Source organism: Haliotis rubra, unplaced genomic scaffold (assembly GCF_003918875.1).
Source record: "Haliotis rubra isolate DU_JTF1 unplaced genomic scaffold, ASM391887v1 Scf655, whole genome shotgun sequence".
Taxonomy (NCBI): domain Eukaryota; kingdom Metazoa; phylum Mollusca; class Gastropoda; order Lepetellida; family Haliotidae; genus Haliotis; species Haliotis rubra.
The window spans coordinates 429,989-451,685 of NW_025767363.1; the positions used below are offsets into that span (position 1 = coordinate 429,989).

General features: G+C 39.7%; 2 protein-coding genes across 2 annotated transcripts in view; both read left to right on the top strand.

The window, feature by feature from the left end:
* Positions 1-21,697, top strand: part of LOC124257273 (protein draper-like) — a 200,260-nt gene that overhangs the window by 119,561 nt on the left and 59,002 nt on the right. The window lies entirely within an intron of this gene.
* Positions 17,004-21,697, top strand: part of LOC124257271 (platelet endothelial aggregation receptor 1-like) — a 57,122-nt gene continuing 52,428 nt past the window's right edge. Inside the window, exon 1 of the mRNA XM_046691291.1 lies at positions 17,004-17,094. Coding sequence (XP_046547247.1) covers positions 17,055-17,094 — 40 coding nt within the window. The 5' untranslated portion in view covers positions 17,004-17,054. The remainder of the gene's footprint in view (positions 17,095-21,697) is intronic.

Sequence of the window (21,697 nt, forward strand, 5' to 3'; positions counted from 1 at the left end):
TGACGCACCCCAGTGTGTGTGTCCTGTACAGTTTTTAGACGACACATGCTGGCGTGGAGGTAAGTGATACAAACTTTATCACGATTAACGATCAACACCGTATGGATGATTACCGATTATCTGGCCGAGGAAACATTGAAGAAGGTTGTTGCACGTATCGAGTTTGTCAAATTACAAAAATGTAGTTTTCGACTACGGTCATTTACGAAGAGTAGGGTTTGTAATGAGGTAGGCCTAAAACAACGACACCTAGACAAGACGGCCTCAGATATATTTGCGCTACACAGTGCATTCGAATCTGCTTTTATCAATAGAACAAAACAGGAGGGCGAGTGCCACCATTACCGTTAAATCCCCGGCTTTATGCAATCCATAACGGTTTCCTATGGGCGGCAAAGATAGGACTGGGGCGGACTGTACGCCAACAACGTTACACAGACGAGTACAGACGAAACAAGCTTATCTAAGCCTGCCAATTGAAACTGGAAAATGGCAAAGCATACCGAGGATGAACGATATTGTACATTTTGCAACTTAAAAGTAATCGGTGATGAATTACACTATATTCTTAAATGTCCAGCACTAAATTCATATCGTGAACACCCACCATAAAAGTCTTATCAACATATCAAAATTAGTCTTTGTTCTTTCGCCAGCTACTATTAGATGTAAGAATTGTTTGTCAAATTTCATCCTACAGCTACAAAAATGCTAGCATATCCTTTATAACCGTTTGTATTTATCTACCTGTTAATATATGCACTTGTGTATGAACAGGGAACTGTATATATGTATAAGGGATTATTTATTGTACTAAGTTGTCAAAGACGCATGCATATGAATTGTACATGAATTGTTGTTAACATGCTCTTGTACCACAGAGGTTTACAGTTGGCCATGATAGGTATTGTGGCAGAATTGTGGTGTTGTGGGAGTTAAACCGACTCGGTCTTTGTGAATGAACATTGACTGACCAGCCATGTGTTGAGGAAGTTTGCATCGTTTCAATCGGCAGAAATTGTGAACTACAAGATGTCAAGGCCAGCCAACATTTGCCGAGGTAGTTACAGATACAATCTACAATAAAAGCAGAGAATGCAAGATTAAAGAACAAAATAAACATAAAAAAGATTAATCTTAACTAAAAGCTTCAACGAGAATAAAGAAGTCGCCCATCATAAGTCAACTAAACAAACAAAGGACAAGTCACTAAAACAATTTTAATCTATTGTGATCAATGGGTGACTCATACTTGAAAAACCGGTAATGATTCTCTTTCTAATTGTGGCTTTCGCGGCAACGAGGTTTGTACTTGAAAGGTAGCGTTAGCGGCAATAGGTATTTTGCAAATGTAGCTTTCCCAGGCAGACACCGAACATAAAACAAACATCGAGGGTACATCAACCCAATTCAAAGTTTATTCTCATGAGTCTACATGACATAGAGTAAAACAAATACATGTGCAAAACAATGAAACAAATACATATTACATTAACGGAGCGTACACAAGCCCCATTTCACAAAAGAGCAAGTTTACCAAGTATTGGTTTGTATGTGATAGACATAAGTGATATATGTTGTCCACAGTGGGATGTTTACAATAATATGGAGAGGAGATATTTGTTTCGTAATTCGTTTAACTCATTGCATTCTAATATAAAGTGAAATTCATCCCCAATTTTACTCTTGCATGATGTACACAATCTATTTTCTTTATCAATTTTATGCCATCTACCAGTTTCAATAGGGAGTCTGTGGTTATAAGTTCTAAGTTTTGTAGTATAAATACGTAAATATAGAGGAAGTTGCAACAAATAAGTTTCAATATAAAGATTATCCTTAAACATATTGTAATATAGGCCTTTCGATGATTGTGATTTACTTTCTCTCCAAGTTTGTAGAAACTGATCAACGAGTACAGTTTTAACATTATTTACCAGCCAATGGGTACTCTGAAATTCTTGTAATTGCCAAATGTAGCTAAAGCCTGTATTCTCTAAGACAGATTTTACTTCCGCTATTAGCGGATATTTAGCATTGCCCTGAGAATTGTGCAAATTGAACATTAATTAATACATTACTTTTGATAGTTTACCATGAGATAATAATAATTTACACCAATATGATAACATTCTCACTTTGATAGATATACTAAGTGGATATCTTAGTCTAGGGTTGTTGTTTTTACCTTCAATATGTATTTACAAAATTCAAATGAATACGTTCTAATTGAATAGTGTTTTCGTAGCCCACACCTCAGCACCATACAATAAAATAGGCTTAACAAGTTGATCAAAAAGTTTAAGTTGGCAGTCGACCGGTATATCTAACAAGCGAACTTTTCTAAATATAGCAAACATTGCACGAGAAGATTGGTCAGAGAGCCGTTTAATGGCTTTACCTGTGGGTTCGTGACCAGTGGGTTCATAGCCGGGAAGGCTTAAATCGTGATGCTTCTCGGTTCAATTAGCGTAGTCTTCGCGGTACTTGCAATGCAATGTTATGGCTGAATGAACACAGCTCGCCTCACTCGGAGGCTCTGACAAATTACAATAAAAACAGGATTAACGTACACGCTCTTTAATTTGGGCACATATAAAAATATAATAAAGTTATTTACACATTTTCACGTCTATTCTTCATTATACATTTTCTATAATTGACACTAGATAGTTCATTTTGGAGAGTCCTTCCTAAAAGATAAATGTATATACCTTACAAGTTTAAATCTTTAAATATGTTTCTGCTTATGATAGATAGATAGATAGATAGATAGATACATACATAGATAGATATATAGATAGACAGATAGATAGATAGATATAGATATATAGATAGGGATAGATAGAGACAGACAGACAGACAGACAGACAGAGAGATAGATAGATAGGTAGGTAGGTAGGTAGGTAGGTAGGTAGGTAGGTAGGTAGGTAGGTAGGTAGGTAGGTAGGTAGGTAGGTAGGTAGGTAGGTAGGTAGGTAGGTAGGTAGGTAGGTAGGTAGGTAGGTAGGTAGGTAGGTAGGTAGGTAGGTAGGTAGGTAGGTAGGTAGGTAGATAGATAGATAGTCATTATTTCCTCCATAGTTTGAAGATTACGAATGTATATGTATATTATACAGTCATATTAATGGTACATGATACAACAGAAAAGGTGGGAAAATTAAACCATCAGAACATTGGTTATAATGGTTGTGCCTAGAGGTTGTCGATACGTTTACATATTTAGAAATAGGTTTTGATTATAATAACCGATTCTCAAAGGCACAGCTGCAGTTGTCTGACCAGGGTAGGCAGGCCCGTTTTCAATTTACAGTAATACCATGTCGCTCTCTCTCTCAACCTGGAATCTCTTTTATTTGTCTTTGATTGTAATGTTGGCAGCATATTATCTATGCGTCTGAGATATTGTATCGTATAACTTACTTTGATGTATGTTCCTTCAAAATAATCTTTATTGCAGTACAAAACAGCGACCGTATAAATTCAATGGTAGTACAATTTAATCTAAAAAACATTTAACGACCTTACAGTCATGATAACATTCAACTCGTAGCATCAGTGTTCAAGCCTGCTAAACTGCATAACCAAAATGATGGCACTTATTCTTACCTGTTGAAATTCCGATGTTTTTCTGGTTATATTAAGTTATTCCACAAACACAAAATGTCGACTATTTAATTGCTGTGATTATTTCAATTATAATCTCGAAATGTTTCGTGTGTTCCACTTGTTCGTAATTATATATATTTTTCTCGCTAGTTATTTAAAAATTGAAATTCCGGGGATGATTTTAAACAGTTCGCCTCGTTATTTAAGTTACTAATCCGAAATTACCAGGGTTTGGAATCAACTTAATACATGGAGAAAAGCATGCACGTGTGTGTTTAATGAAAATTATATCATGTTATTTTCAATTGTTGAAAAAGATTTACCAAAAGAGGTATAGTTCTCTTTCTATTCTACATGAATAGAAGCGACAAAACCCTTTTCACATTCATAAGAAACGTCTCTACTAAAAGCAGCGTCGATTGCACAATTGTGACTATATCATGAGTGTATATTAATTTCAACAATATTGTAGGGTGTGCGATGTTGTTTGTAAACAAATCAGGTCTGAACCAGACAATCCAGTGGTTGTCACCACGCGATACGATGACAGAGTTTATGAATCACTATCAAATAGCGATGATAGCAGGTGTTCGCGGAAAGGTGAGTATTTTGCCCCACGGGTGGCACCCGTCATAAACATATGCTAGGTCTTGTCATTTGTTCACCGGAAATAATTCGGGAATGTATGGTATAAGTCAAAATAGGCAATTGCATCGGACATCATTTTGTCACTGATGCATCAAATTTCGAAATGTCCCCACATGTCTACCATTAAACTTCTTGAACGCTTTACGGAGGCCTTGAATATTGTATCCTTGATGAAACAACTTCTGAGCTAGAGTGGTAAGACGCTCTTTGAAATCTTGGTAAAAGCAGCATCCTCGATAGTATCTCAAAAGTTGTGAAATATAAACACCAAAGGCATTTGAGCTATTGGAATATTGCTCGACGTGAAAGGAAGTTGACTATTGGAAAGTTGAAATCATCCCTTTTGTCAAACAGCCTTGTGGACAGGTTTTTGGTCTTTTCTCTCACTCTGAATTTTTTATGCTTAGATCGAAATAAGAAGCCATTGAGGTCGTCTTTATTTGTCTCTTTAATTTCAGGTTCAGGTGGGTCTATCAGTGGGGTGGATTGGCTATTTGATGGTTATTCAACGTTATTACTCATATATGGGAAGGGGGATACGAGGTAGTAGTATGTTTAGGGGTGTCCTCCATTTCATGCAGACAGGCAGTTCGCAGACGCCTTAAAAACTTATATGCTAACACATATACGGTTCAATGCACAGGTTAGCTACTGCCTGTTACCTACATTATAATGGAATAGTCCAAATAAAGACACAAAGAAAAACTGAAATAACTGAAGCCATAATATTTACTTTTTGAAGGATGACAATAAAAAGACATTTATTTTGATTTTGATTGCTGCAATATAAAACAGCTGAATTTTCAAATAAACATTTGGGTTTAACCTTCTCGTCTAGCGGTTGTTGCGGCATCATATTGAAACATTGTCAAAATACATCTAAAATGAATGGATCATTTCAGAAATTAAAGTTCCTACTAAATAGAAGAAACTCGAATAACCAATCATATGCAACACTGAGGTACATCAACATCATCTTTTATTCCAACAACAGTTAAAGTGTGGAATGATATTCCCTTAGCTATTAGAAATTGCGACTCTGTTGCATCATTTAAATCTTATATCCATGTGAAGAAAAATGTGCACCTAAATACTATTCATATGCAATAAGGAAGTTAAATGTTTTCCACACAAGATTAAGATATGACAACGGCATTGGTGTTGCTAATTCTAATTACGATGTATTTAGAATAAATATAAATAAAATGACGCGTCATGTCAATGTGGCCATGGATGTGAGAATTTTCCATTACTTCCTTGAATGTCCATTGTATACTATTCAAAAGACACAAACTGTTACAATATTTAGAAAGTATTGTTAAAATGTAGATCACTGATTGGTATTAATCTTATCTTAAATGGCCATGCAGGTCTCTCAATTACTGAAAATCATTTTTTTTAAGTATGTACATATCTATACACAGCAAAAATAACTCGGTTTCCGCAATGCAATATATCTCTCAAAACAAAACGTTTTCTCAATTAAATTATGTTGTACATATCCTATTATTGGGAGAGGGCTTTTTCAAAGCTGGATGACTTAAATCACTGTGTTTTTTTGAACGGATATAATATGCTTCAATCATTTCAGTTCTATTTACACACAATGGACACTACTCAGTAACGAACCTGTGTCAGGCTCACCCTGCTCTACTCACTATTCTAGACAGTGGACTGTTCCATTATACCCGTAGGTGTTAATTTTATTAACCTTCTGGTTCTAGTTCAAGTGGCTGTCAATTGACTGTCTGTCAAATGGGTGTTTGTCAATTGGGAGGTTACATCTTTTTGGTGAACGTTGATTGGCTGTTTCAGGTAATGAACGATTTTATTGGTTAAAACAATATGCCGGAACTATCTCATTCATCTTTTCAGTTCATTCACTGTTAAACACTCAAACTCTCTTGTACACGAGAATAAGAAAATAATTACTCAATAAACATTCAATTTTGTTTATGTTACAAAATACACCACTAGAAAACAAAAATACAATGTTGCAATACGTCTGCTGTTGTTGTTGTCGATGTAAACAAACGTTGCATCCCTATCTCCGATAAAAGTGAATAACAAAGTGATGGTTGATGGCAGCATATTGGGAAGAGCTGTAGATGTTATTCAGCCACTGAACACGTTCAGTGCATTTCTTGTGAGGACTGAACAAGGTGAAATAGCCATCGTGCGTCTGACATCTGACATGGTATCTTGTCATACATCGTAGTCTAACTTCGTCTTCTTGGCGATCTGTGGTATCAATAATCAAAATTAATTTACTGGTCTTCAACAGATACGTAGGCATTACATCAAAATCAACTCCCTGGTCAACCTGATCCGCTGTTAACAATCCCTTATCACTCTCCAAGGAACAGCTATGGTGATCGTGAAGCGATATCTGTGAGCTTTGAAAGAGACTGATCATCCTGCTTTCCTTGGAAGCATCTCTCTGATCACGATTTCAGGGTGGTGTCCCGACTGGAGTGACGACCCTGCTGTTGATGTTGTCGATCGTTCGTCCTTTATCATCCATTAAGGGTTAGCCTCATTCATGTCTGAACATGTTACACATATAGTAATAATAATGAAATAGTCGGGAACGCTTATATGACTCTCATATCCAGGTACATTACCTGCTCACGGCGCAACGCACATTACTATCCACGGTCATAGGACAAACACCATCATCCAGTCCGATACTACTTTATCTCCCCTGAGGACCAGCACGGCCATGCTGCCTGTTAGGCGCAATGAACTAATTACTCGCATTGTCACCACATCCTCACGCCCATGGTACCCATGTTACAGCTGGGTGAACTGAGACAATGTTCAATATCATTGGACTAGAGACTTGGATCGACATTGTCTCAGTTCACCTAGCTGTAAAATAGCTGTAAAAATAGGTACCAGGCGACTTCATGTGTCTTCCTCTCTTCATGTACCAGGATCAGAACGTTCTCCCAGTGAATTTGCTGTCAATCCTTCTGTCCATTGTCTTTGCCTTTTATGTACAATCCTGATTGCCATGGTTTGGGTGTCAGTGATGAGCTGTATATCTCCCCTCGTGTATATCCACGTTTACTGTTTTGAAGAACAGATATGCCCCACCACCACAGCCGCATAATACATGCATAAAGCAAGTGTAAGTTTTTCAATAAAATGTATATCTATATACATAGCCCATCTCACATGTTATATGCCCACCTGTCCAGTCCCACATCGCAATGTCCAAAGATTAAAAATGGAAAGATTACAACAAAGAAAGATTGAGAATATGTTGACTGAGGAAACGTTGTCGTGGCTAGCATAAGATACGTCGGATGACAGCGAAGATTGTTGGGAGGTGACCATGTGATGCTAAAATTATATACCAAATTATTCATGATATTTTCGATTGTTGAAAAAGATTTATGAAAAGGGCTATTTCTGTAGGCTTTTCTATTCTATTCTATTTGAGTGTGAACTAATCAATCACCAGTAAGAACTATGATTCTATGACGTCTATAAGCTGGTATCCATAAAAATCTATACATAAAAATTGTTGCTGTTCGATCTCTATGATGGCCATCGCGCGCTGTGTTTCATCTAAAAGATTGATACTACTATAACATTAAATTATTATTATTAAATGAGAAATGAATGGAACCCATTTGCTTTCATAAATTGTTTTAAATAATTACAAGGAAGAACGTTATCCGGTTCTTCCTCAATGTTGTTTTTAATTAAACGTTGGGTTTGTTGAATGAGGTCTATTCTTTATTGTAGCAAACAGTAACTAATTTACTTTACAACACTCCTGTTCTGTATCTGCCAACTGATTGCGTCGCATCAGTGGTCAGTTGGAGACAGATACTAGTATCTTCCTGCTCTCAGGACGTTCATCAACACCCGGTCTGGTTCCCGACACAATGTGTGCTGAAGGTATATATCTTATTAAAATTATAAATACGTTTTGTCTATGATGATCCAGTGATCATATTTAATGCAAACTGAAAATAATAAGTACATTTTAAGCGCCACTGAGCAGCAAAAGTTCACTACAAGGATACATATTACGATTTTTGCCAAGCTGTATGTCATTAACTGCCGGATAGATTTCTCCAACTAAGAATGTCATGCAAGTACATATTGCGCTGGCCTTATTATATTTAAACGGATTGTTTGTTTTAGTAGTGACAACTCGGACACAACCCAAAACATAGTGGTGGTCAGTCAAGAGACGATGCAAGAAAAGATGCCACCATCAATGGAATATGAGAAGTAGTGTGGTGTCATTCAATTTGTTCTTTGACCCTCCAACACATTAAGGAAGGATGCTTCCTGTGATATTCAAAAGCATATCGTCAGAGCATTTTCATACAAACGTTCTCATGTGTTCAAATTAGCATACCCTGACTACTTAAAACGTGAATATCAAGTCTGAGTTTTTGTAAACATGTGAGATACATCTGAATAAATAGTTTTGCCCTTTGTACTTTTTCTACAAACTGTGCTTTTTACGTGGTTACAGCCTTAATGAAATTTCACACTCCTCAAGGTCGCTTCTAAAATGTGTCATGCTAGCTTTGTAATCTTATGATTTTATGTCACATTTGCCTATGCAATATTGCAAGAGGTTCATATGTTTACCTGTTGACCAGAAATAGAATGTCGGGCTTCAGAAACAAACTCCAGCTGGTAGTTGCTTTGTCTCTTAAGGTTCCCTACTGCGTTGTCACATTCCGTTTGTAGATACCAAACAGAACAAAACCACTCATGATAAAGAAACACTGCTTTATTACGTACTATTTAGAATAAGCATTTTAAGAGGATCCGTCATGTTGTCATTTCCAGTTTCATGGTGCAACAATATATTGAATAAACCGTCATGATAGGTCTTTCCAGTTCTGCGCGATATTCATTGATTACCTGAGATGTCATGTTTTCTCCACGCCGTTCCGGCTGAGAACAATCTGAACGAGTGCTCTGCAACTCCCAGCGATACACCTGGACGGTATTCATGTTAACATCCCTCTCCGCCTGTGACGAGATACTAAAAACACATGTTTAACGCCCAGTTCTGTATGACCGGAATATGAGCGTATGTTGTCGCCTGGTATTACATTTCTAAGGGATATATCTGAATTGTCATGTTGTCACTTCTTGGTTCTGAAGTACCATACGAGGTACCGACACTATATCGCCAGAAAAACCAACTCGTGTTGACTTCCAGTTCATGTATGATATTAGCAGAATTGTTACTTAAGTCATTCTGTGGAGTAAACGCAAACCCAGTTCCAATATGATATATCTGAATAAAACAGGGATGTTGTTACACCTCCAGTTCTTTATGATTGGAAGATAACTTCGAACGTCATGCAGTGCTTATTTATTAATCACGTACTGGACTCAAAGTTCTTGTATCTTTATCCTGCTATCGGTAGACCTGTCGCCGCATCTGGTTCTGTAATTCATATTGTTCCAGATTTTACAGAATTTTACAATCTCTTCCAGTTCCTTGTATGATACATGTTTATCTGATCTCCCAGAAACACTATAACTGGTCCCGTGTCATCCGAATGTCACATCTATTTCCTGGAATGCCTGTTCTCTGTATGATATACCTGACCACTCCCATGAGGCATCCATCAGCTCTCCTGTTGCTCTTATGATGGGCTTGAATGGTTGACATCCCACCTCTGTCTCCTGTGGACTTGTGGCGATATCTGAAAGAAATGTCATGGAACGCAAACACCAGTTACGATTTCTACAGTCCGTACTGCTCGGCATTGAATGTTAACAGGCATACACGCTGGTTATAGCTACAATTGTTTAAGGTTGTCGCCTCCAGTTCCGTATGCTAAACTAGGTTCGAGACGTTGTCACCTCTGCTGTGTTTACGATTGAATACTGAACCTTATTCTTGAATGTCTCCATGTTGTCGCCAGTTCCAGCGATACAACTAATGTACGCCACACCCTCGTCTGTATGGCATCCCATACGTCTGAATGTCATACATCCCACCGCCTCCAGTTCCAGACTGCCAACCACAAGCCTGAATGTCATCCAGTATTGTCGTGAACCAGGTGGCTACTTGAACTAAGAACACCCAGTTCTGTATGATAAGAATAAGAAAATAGAAATGTCATGTTATTATACTCCAGTTCCGCATTAATATGATACAGCCTGAATGTCAATTGTCGCCTACAATGTCAGTTTAGACCACTGGTTAAAGAGTGATGCGATATGCTAAAGTTACCTCGGTTACAGTGTTCCAGTTGTCAGACATTCCTCCAAGAGAACAGTTCTGTATGATGTACAGGTTGAGTCACATCTTCCTCCAGTCAGGTGACAGCGACTATGAAACACGTGCCAGTTCTGATCACGAACACCACCAAGACGCCTCCAAGACGTTCTGTATGATACATCTGAATGTCATGGCAGCGTCCTCAGCATAGAAGCCACGTGCACCATACCTGAATGTACGACCCGCTGTTCTGTGACTGACGCTTTATAGTTTCTACAATCTGGAACTACACAGGAATGTCATGTTGTCGGCCGCCTCAAGTTCTGTATGATACCACCTGAATACGTCACGCTGGATACGCACTCCCTGTGTGATCGTACTCAGTGCTTGGCACCAGTAGAGGCTTGTCACTCCAGTTCTGTATGATATCTGAGATGTTGTGGTGTCTGTTGCGTCTGCGTCTTGTCACTGGGGCGATATATCGCAAATCCGGGATGACCTCCACCTGTTTGAATAAAACCATGTTGTTCACTGTTCTGCAGGATCCCAGGCAGTGAATGTCACGGGGATGCCCAGTTCCACGGTTTGGATACATGTCCGGAGTGGCGTTAAAACACTCCAGTTTCTGCGATCCTGTCTGAATGTCATGATGTCACCTGTTCTGTATGGGACATATCGACTGGAACACGACTTACGTTACAATTCGGTCCCGTAGTAGGAATCTACATCCAGACACACAGGATGAGCCCAGCTGACAATATCCTCCTGTATGATATACCTTGAATGACATGCTGTACAGCTACCTGCCTCCTGTATATTCGAATGTCATGGTGTGTTGTCACCCAGTTCTGCACCGAGGCCTTGGTATCCTGGCACTGAACCGTCAGTACAATCACCCAGAGTCGCCTTCTGACAACCGACATGAATGGTTTCTGCAGGTCAATCTTGCTGCATGACAGCCTGAACGCGCATCTGATCAAAATGCCCAGTTCCGTATGATATACCTGAGTGTCACACTCTGTGATGATAATTCCACTTTCAATACAGCGCGAACAATGCTGGTTGTCCTTGCACTGGTCGCCTGAAGTAAAATGAGGCTTTAACTACGTTTCTATCTAACAGAGAACACTAATAATGATTGTAGTGAGAGTGATATGTGGCCGTGGTATTCCTGTAATGTGTAATACATTGAACCTTTGTTGACATGTGTCCGGATGTGTGAGCGAATAACAAGTTTAAACTCTTGCTTTAAGAAAATGTTATCAGATACACCCAACACAAACCTTCAATAGTGTCATGATATCTCACGCAGTTTAGACACAACGTTTTAGTTGGTCGCTACTGTAAGGCTTTCTGAGTGTGCGGTGTAAATAAGTCCGTATAAACAGCATGAGATTCACTCTCATGGAAATTGGTTTCAAGGAAATATTTTTCCTTCTAGTTGAAATCACGATGCAGGGTATCATAGAACACATCGTCAGCCAAGCCGAGGAAGTGAATTTTCAGGCGAGATACCAATCGGAACAACATATATTAACATATTGTCATTGTTTTGTATTGTCAGCGTGATTTATTGCCGTCTATGGAAACAATCAAATGCTTTTGCCTTGAGTGGGGCTGCACTGCACTGTGGCGGTATATCTGAATGTCACGTTGTCACCTCCAGTTCTGTATGATATAATCTGAATGTCATGTTGTCTGCCTCCAGTTCTGTCTGATATATCTGAATGTCATGTTGTCACTCCAGTTCTGTATGAATTATCTGAACGTCATCTGTCACCTCCAGTTCTGTATGTTATATCTGAATGTCATGTTGTCGCCTCCAGTTCTGTAAGGATATACTTGGAATGTCATGTTGTCGCTCTCCACTTCAGTGCATATTATATCTGAATGTCATGTTGTCGCCTCTCCAGTTCTGTATGATATATCTGAATGTCACGTTGTCGCCTCCAGTTCTGTATGATATATCTGAATGTCGCCGTGTTGTCACCTCCAGTTCTGTATGATATCTGAATGTCACGTTGTCGCCTCCAGTTCTGTATGTTATATCTGAATGTCATGTTGTCGCCCCCAGTTCTGTATATATCTGGAATGTGGATGTCATGTTGTCGCCTCCAGTTCTGTATGATATATCTGGAGTGTCATGCTGTCACCTCTCCAGTTCTTGTATGATATATCTGAATGTCATGTTGTCGCCTCCAGTTCTGTATGATATACCGGGATCGTCATGCTGTCACCTCCAGTTCTGTATGATATATCTGAATGTCATGATGTCACTCCAGTTCTGTATGATATATCTGAATGTCAGTGTTGTCGCCCCCTAGTTCTTGTATGAGTGATATCTGAAATGTCAGTGTTGTCACCTCCAGTTCTGTATGATATATCTGAATGTCATGCTGTCGCCTCCGGTTCTGTATGTTATATCTGAATGTCATGTTGTCACCCCAGTTCTGTATGCGGCATCTGAATGTCGCTGTCACCTCCAGTTCTGCATGATATATCTGAATGTCATGTGTTGTCACCTCCAGTTCTGTATGATATATCTGAATGTCATGTTGTCGCCGCCAGTTCTGTATATGTTATATCTGAATGTCGCGGTTGTCGCCTCATTTTCGTGGCTATGATATATACCGAGTGTCATGTTGTCGCTCCAGTTCTGTATGATATATTTGAATGTCATGCGGTCACCTCCAGTTCTGTATGATATAATAGGGCGTCATGTTGTCACTAAGTTCTGTATGGAGCATCTGAATGTCATGTTTGTCATATCGGTTCTGTATGATATATCTGAGATGTCATGTTGTCGCCTCGGTTCTTCCAGTATGATGTATCACCGGAGTGTCGTAATGCCTCAGTTCTGTATGATAATAATCTGAATGTCATGTTGTCCTCAGTTCTGTAATGATATATCTGAATGTCATGAGATAAGCCTCCAGTTCTGTATGAGTAATAATCACGGATGTCATGTTGTCGCCTCCAGTTCTGTATGATATATCTGGATGTCATGTTGTCGCCTCTCCAGTTCTGTATGATATATCTGAATGTCATGTTGCTCCAGTTCTTGTATGATATATCTTGAATGTCATGATGTCACCTCCAGTTCTTATGATATATCTGAATGTCATGTTGTCCCTCTCTGTATGTTATATCTGGAATGTCATGTTGTCACCTCCAGTATCTCGTGGCAGGCGGATGGAGCATTCGAACAAGAGTCACCTCCCCAGTTCTTGTGGATATATCTGAATGTTGTCCCTCCAGCCTTGTGCGGTAAGCGAGCACGGGGTCGTCATGCTGTCGCCCTTCCAGTTCTTGTATGATATATCTGAACCGCATGTTGTCGCCTCCAGTTCTGCTGAGACATCGAACCGTCGCTTGTCGCCTCCAGTTCGTACATGCATGTGATACATCGACCGTCAGTTGTCCCTCCAGTTCTGTAGGCGATATCGCAATGTCATGTCACGTTCTCCAGTTCTGTGCCGACATATCTGAACGTCTCGTTGTCGCTTCCCAGTTCTGTATGATAGGCCTGAATATCATGTTGTCGACAACAGCCCCACATGATATATCTGGAACGTCACGATGTCACCTCCAGTTCTGCGCGATACATCTGAATGTCACGCTCCCGCCTCTCCGGCCCTGGTAGATGTTGCACCTGAATGCTCATGTTGTCGCCTCAACAGTTCTGTATATGACAGGATTCGAACGGTCGCGGTTTTCGCCTTGTGCCCTTGTAGCGGGCATATCTGAACGTCGCGTTGTCGCTCAGTTCCCGGTGGCTACGATACATCTGGAACGTCATGTTGTCACCCAGTTCCGTATGATATATCTTACCGTCACGTTGTCGCCTCCAGTTCTGCACGAATATATCTGAGTCGCATGTTGTCGCTCCGCCCTGTGCATGATATATCTGAACGTCAAGTTGTCACCACTCCAGTTCTGTATATATGACATATCTGAACGTCATGCTGCCGCCTCCAGTTCTTGTATACATGATATATCTGGAACGTCAAGGCTGCTCGCCGCCAGTTCTACATGTTATATCTGAACGTCATGCCGTCACCTCCAGTTCTACATGGATACAGACTTGAATGTCATGTTGTCCCTCCAGTTCCTGTATGTTACATCTGAATGTCATGTTGTCACCTCCTGTTATGGATGACATTCATCTGAATGTTAAGTTGCCGCCTCCAGTTCTTGTATGATATATCTGAAATGTCATGTTGTCGCCTCCAGTTCTGTACGGATGAGTATCTGAATGTCGCAGCCGGTCACTTCCAGTTCTGTATGATATATCTAATGTCGCGTTGTCGCCTCCAGTCTTGTACATGGACATATCTGGAGCGTCATGTGCTCGTCACCAACAGTTCGAAGTATGATATATCTGACCGTCACGATGTCACCCTCAGCCCTGTATGATATATCTGAATGTCACGCTTGTCGCCTCCACTTGTACAAGGGCTATGATCTGAATGCTCATGTTGTCACCTCCACTTCTGTATGATATATCTGAATGTCATGTTGTCACTTCCAGTTCTGTATGCGATATATCTGAACGTCACGTTCACGCCCTCCAGTTCTGTACAAGGATAGATCTGAATGCCATGTTGTCACCTCCAGTTCTGTAGAAATTTATCTGGAATGTCAAGTTGTCGCCTCCAGTTCTGTATATGGATATATCTGAATGCGTCGCGTTGTCGCCTCCAGTGTCTGGTATATATTATATCTGAACAGCCAGTTGTCATTTCTTCCAGTTCTGTATACATGGATGACCTGGAATGTCATGTTGCCGCCTCCAGTTCTGCACATGATATATCTGAATGTCGTCACGTTGTCGCCGCCTAGTCTTGTATGGATTATATCTGAATGTCACAAAGGTCACTTCCAGTTCTTAAAAGCGATTATCTGAACGCCGCGCGTTGTCACCTCCAGTTCTGTATGTTATATCTGAGATGTCACGTCGCTACGCCTCCAGTTCCTCTAGAAGTGGATATATCGAAATGTCATGTTAGTCGCCTCCAGCCTCGCGAAGGCGATATATGAACGTCACAAGAGTCGCCTCCAAGTTCTAGCATGATATATCTGAATACAAGGTTGTCGCCTCCAGTTCTTGGTATGAGAAGACTGAATGTCATGTTGTCACCTCCGGTTCTGTACGGATATATCTGAACGTCATGTTGTCGCCTGCCCTACTGTATAGGAGGTATCTGAATGTCGCGTTGTCACTTCCAGCTCAGGTATGATATATCTGAATGCCGCGTTGCTCGCCTCCAGCGCCTTGTATGGATATATCTAGAATGTCACGTTTGATCAATATGTAGGACGAGACAAATGACATATTTGTTTGTGGCGAGAATATCATGGTAAGGTCTTGAGCACGCCTTTTGATGATTTGATGTAGCTTACAGTTTCCAACGTGTGCGTTGTTTATAGGTTAGAGTTCATCTGGTTATGTTTTTCCAGTTGAATCGAATTAAATGGCCCTTCACCCTGCTGTGAAATGACATTTCCTGTTTTGTATTCTGCTTTCCTCAGAAGGAGGAATGTAATTTTAAACTGAGACTGAAACCCAACGCCCTTGACCGAGACCACTATGTACACTACCACCAGACGACTGTTATGTGTGTGTGTGTCATAGAATAATGTTGTGGAAGCGGGAAACCATGTTTTAACCGGAACTTTAAAGCCACTTTGGGATCTCTCTATCTGATATCTTCTTTCGTTTAAGAAAAAATTGATGCTATTTTATTTGAATCTGTTGATACTATTTAAAAGAAACACATATTATGTTTTGAATTCTCGCCCGAAACGATAAACAGACCCGACATTTATAATGAGGTGGTGAAGTAATTAACAATTGCATCTCTAAATTAACTCTGCTGTGTACAAATCTTTTTAACCGTAGAATATATGTTTTATTTTATTTTATGGCTAATTGTCAAAACCTTGCTGACAGCTGAAAGGGTGGTGTAACCAAGCTAGGGTCAATGCAGGAAGCAAATGTACTGTATCTCCCCTATGGTCCCTAGTATGGTGTGGATCTACCTTTAGTTGTTAGTGATCTATAGCCTGTTTCTATATTGTGTTGTCTTCTGTAACTAAACGTATTTTCGATTTACATACTAGTTTTATATTCATAACTTTCATATTCTAGTTGTTTTTACTCTCCTTCAAGACAGATGACTATACATATACCTATATTTATTATAAAATCAAACTTTGTTTTAATCACGATATGGTTGAAATATAATGCCATTTAGAAATTGATCAGATGTAACATGTTATATTTGGGATTATACTTTCTCAGTACTGACAGATTCTTGTACTTTTTAGTAGACGGAAGTCGCGGTCTCTGAGCGGTGTGGGTTCGAATCCCGGTCGGGACTCAACCAAACAAAAGTACAAGAATCTGTACTTTTACGAAGAAAGTGTAATCCAAAAGATAACATATGTTACATTTGACCAATTTCTAAATGGCATTGTGTATTCATATATTATATCATGTTGACTTGAGATATATCTGTGACTTACAGGAGTTCCCAGCATTGACAGCAACATCGACGTTGAAGTTCAACTTTGACGAATGTGGAGTCTTTACATTCCTGTATTTGTAGTGTCGACCAGTGAGTACCTTATGTCAACAAGTAACTGTAAATGACATCATCTCACACGTGTGTTTTGAGAGGTACATTGAAAGATGATCGGGATAAACTTAAACTGGGGTTTGCTGATAGGAACCTCAGTGAGAAAAACAGTAACAGAACATAAGCGAATCTCTAGATCTGTAACCAATTAATGATTTATTCAACATGATTTTCATCTTGCTATTTGTGTCTACCAATATAAACATGCATGAAGATAACTGATGATGGAAAGGATAATTTGGGAAAACACTTTGGCAATTCAACAGATTCGCAAAAAGATAACATGACAATACTTCTGTATGGTTTTATTGTAACATTATTTAATTCAGTCTTGACCGTCCCAGGATACAGACAATGTGAGTGGGGAAATATGGCGAGCACTGTAACTCTGATTCTTGTCCTGTGAACTGTGCCCTAGTTCCACCAAGAAATCTTTGCTAGCACTCGTCACAGAGACACTGGGAAGTGTTCCGAGGGATGCCGGCGTGGTTGGCATGGGTGATCTGTGGGACCAAACCTGCAGCACCAACTGTCTCAACAAGACCTGTAACCTGCAAACTGCACTGCACAGTTGGCTGCAATGGAACCAACATGGGCGTGTTTTGTAATAGCACAGGAAGTAAGTCAACAATAACCAGTTTAGGCTGTGTGTCATTGGACAATGGATCTTAACACACCTATCCTTTTATCCAGTACAATCTCATCAACACTTCCCAATTAACGCAAAACCTACCTGCATAAATAAACATGTAATTGGCTGTAAGAAATGGATCAAAGCATGTCGAGTGAAAAAACACTGTGACATATATGACCACGTTCATTGGAATAAGGTACCGATATGTGACTTATTCCATTCCACCTCACAGACTCCAGAGAATTTCTTATATATTCTATCATGTATTGTCAATATATAAATAGCAGTGAAAAATTCCACTTTCATAGGAATAAATATAAGTGATAGACTCCTCTTAACAATCATTATAAATCTCCTTTGTTACGTTCGATTCTCGTTGAAACTCCATGTAGTAGAATACCCGGCTTTGTTCACGAAACCAATTCCTTTGCAGTAAAGGGTAAAATAACTCTGGAACATCAGATTCGATGACACCAGATATTCGCATAAAAAGCACACTTTAGGCAATAAGGCACGTCGTTCTGAGATGGGTTCGAATCCCACCCAGGGACTTATACACAGAAATAACTCCCTCCAGTAATGTGTACACCAAAATTGATGCCCCGGATTCTTCAAAGTAACTTTGAAAAAACATTATTAATAACCTAATAGTATGTTCAAATTGTTGATTTCGGAAGATATAATTTACTGTCTGTAGAACTCCTGGGTTTCCACAGTGTCCATATTTTATATTTTAGACCCACAGTCAAATGCTGCCACTTCAGCGAAAGAGAATATAATGATTTAATTAATGCTGAGCGAATATAAATACTATACGGACCTGTACGTGTTGAAGGGAGAAAACTCTTACCTACCTCTGATAAGAACTATTAACTGAAAGAGAGCAGGAAGCTTTTCCCAAAACCCGGTATCAACATTACTTTGAGATTTTATATTTTGATTATATAGGCTCTAATCACTTGCTTGCTCATATGAAGATGGAAAAGGTTTCTGTTCCTTTAATTTGATCCTTTCAACACAGTCTTGTATTGCCAGAGCTTCTGTCAAATGCACATTGTATGAGACACTACAGTAATTCTACTGAACAATTTATGGTGTACCCAGTAAAGCCACAGAACCAAATTGTTGTTTCCAAATATTCCCACGTGTGTCAATAATATACAAACAATAAACACCTCAGAGGTTCACACAAGATTTTAAGAGTTTTTGATAAAACTATTTAGTATCGACCATAATAATATCGTTTGTGCTCTATCTTTTGAAAAGGTGAATAAATTTTAGGTGAAAAAATTCTTCCTAACATGAACGTTTCCATGTATTACTATTCACAGCGACTATTTGTGATATCAGACAGGCGCTATTTTATCGTATATCTGATTTTGAATCCACTGTTTGATCTTCTGTGTTCACACAGTGGTCGTGGCTGGTATGGAAATACGTGTGGACATCCCTGCAGCAGCAACTGTGTGGAGGAAAGATGCAACCAAACAACTGGAGTCTGTATACTTGGCTGCAGTGGGACTTATACTGGAGAGTTCTGTAACATTACGACAGGTACAGAGATATATGTGGTTAATGTGTAATCTGTAGAAAATGAATGGATACCAGAATAAAACGGATCTTTTATTTAATGTGTTTGTAACAGTTAAGCACTTTTCACAGAAAGTAAGAAGATATACAATGAACATTTGCAGTAATATTTAGTACATTTTGTATAAATGAAACTTTGGCAGTGAGAATGTTGTGTTGCAAAGCCACACTGTAGCTAGTTGTAGTTACATTGTACACTGTGGTAAGGATTGTAAACTGATGTCTGATTCTGATATCTCATTATTATTATTCCTAAATATTTCGCAAATATACATAGACTAAACGCCCAAAGAAACGTTACCCTCCTACCTTTAAGAATTACTTAAACCTATCAAAGATATAAGTTAGAAGGTATTAGTTTACAAGAACGGCTGTATGAAAATCACACAAAAACAATTCCATATGCATTTATATTTAGGTTAAAAAATTTATATTTAAGTTGTAAATGTCCATGCCGAAATAAACTAATAACGGTGATTTAGATGACCAAAAGAATTATTGAAATAAAATAAATTCTTCTTTGAGACAAAGATAAGCCATTTTTCAACTATTACTACGAAAAGCAACTGTGTTAGAGTGTGTAATGTGTAAAAAAGGATTATTCCATGATATCAGTCTTTTAAATATTTTCTGCTGATTTGCATTACTGAAGACACGTAAAACGTGTCTTTGATATTATGAAAAGTGTTTAGGAACATCTGAATGATCTTTGTTAATATTTGTGCTTGCATAGTAACATTTTTTCAATTTTCTGCTTACACATAGCAATATCAATCGCCAAAACGCAGCAATATTCAAGCAGTATTTGCATCCATTTCACGTCGGATGTTACCACCAATCGACGCCACCGTATCCGATGGTTAAAATCACTTTTTCCAGCGCTAACAGGACCGAGGACGTCCACGTAACCATCCGATAAAATCCGTCATTAAGGAAGTCGAGGGTAAACGTTTTGGCGTTTATTTGTATGTCTCATATCCTCCGTCATTGTCCCCGAAACGCCCGTTTAACGAACACCGGCGAACATAGTCATAAAATGTTGTCTCTTTGACCCCGTGAGCAACATCAGCGAAATAATCTGGCCGCCATCGGTTCCACATCCTGGTTGTTTCGTAGTCGCCAGTCGTCGGTCTTACCGGTAAATTCATAAGCGCCATTACGTTATTATCAACACCATCAATGATAAATTATCGCACCATCGTTCTCAGTGGCTTTGCCTTGCGGTTTTGTTAACGCTGCATTCGAGCTTCATATGGCGGCAGTTCGTAAATACAAAGTCTGACTGATAACGGATCAAGACCCGAGCATCGGTTCATTTGCTGATTAAAATTAATTTGTAATAGCCAACCCTGTTGAATATTCACACTTCGCAACATAAATCAGTTTATATGGCGGCGCTCTGTAAGCAATCGAATCTGGACCAGTGATCGTGCGATGAGCATCGACGTAATTCGGATAAATGACGCTGAGATAACCGTCAGTTCTAGCCCGGATCTTCACGGGTCACAGTCACATTCTATACCAGCACATAAAGAAACCGTTGTCAAAATATTATCCAGTTGAAAAAGTACGATACCGCCGCGTACATATAAACCGTAATGGAGGGATCATGACCATAAGTCGGAATTTAACTGAAATCAATCACACGACGTCGAGTCCACAAGCGACGGTCAAACGACCATGCCAAGCTCAATAACCGGTATGTCCACCATCGGCATTGAGAACAGTGCATCGACTTCCATCAAACGTCCACAGCTGTTTAGGATGTCACGCCGCCAAATCTCGCCCGTTTATCTATGCAACGGCGTGACGCGGCGTGACGTCGATCCCATCCTCGTCCCCAAACGTCCCATCGGGAGAGATCCGCGGAATTTTGGTCAACGTTGTGGTTAAGAAAACCAGCAACGCTTGCCGCATGAGGGCGGCATTGTCCTGCCAACCCAGGGCCATGACGCCGTAATCGCCAGGTCGAAAATCTGATCCCCGCAGCCCACACCAGTTGTTGTTCCTGAACAATCACTCAGCGAGTTCTTTGTTGTTATTCCGCACCCCAAATCATCATGGAACCACCACCAAAGCGGGATTCCTCTCCGCCACACAGGCCTGTGCTCACGCGTCTATAGGCATCGCTGACGTCCATCACCATGAGAATTGCCAAAACCTGACCTATCTGTATAAACAACATTCTCCACCAAAGGTTCAGCGGGACATGATTTCTGGCACCACATTCCGGCGAGTTTGTCGATGACATTGTGTCAGGATAGGTCGTACGGCGGATCGCCGTTGTCCGGATCCCGTGATGACGTAAACGTTGTCGAACCGTGTTGCGGGATACGGCGGGAAGTCCCGGAGCAACCG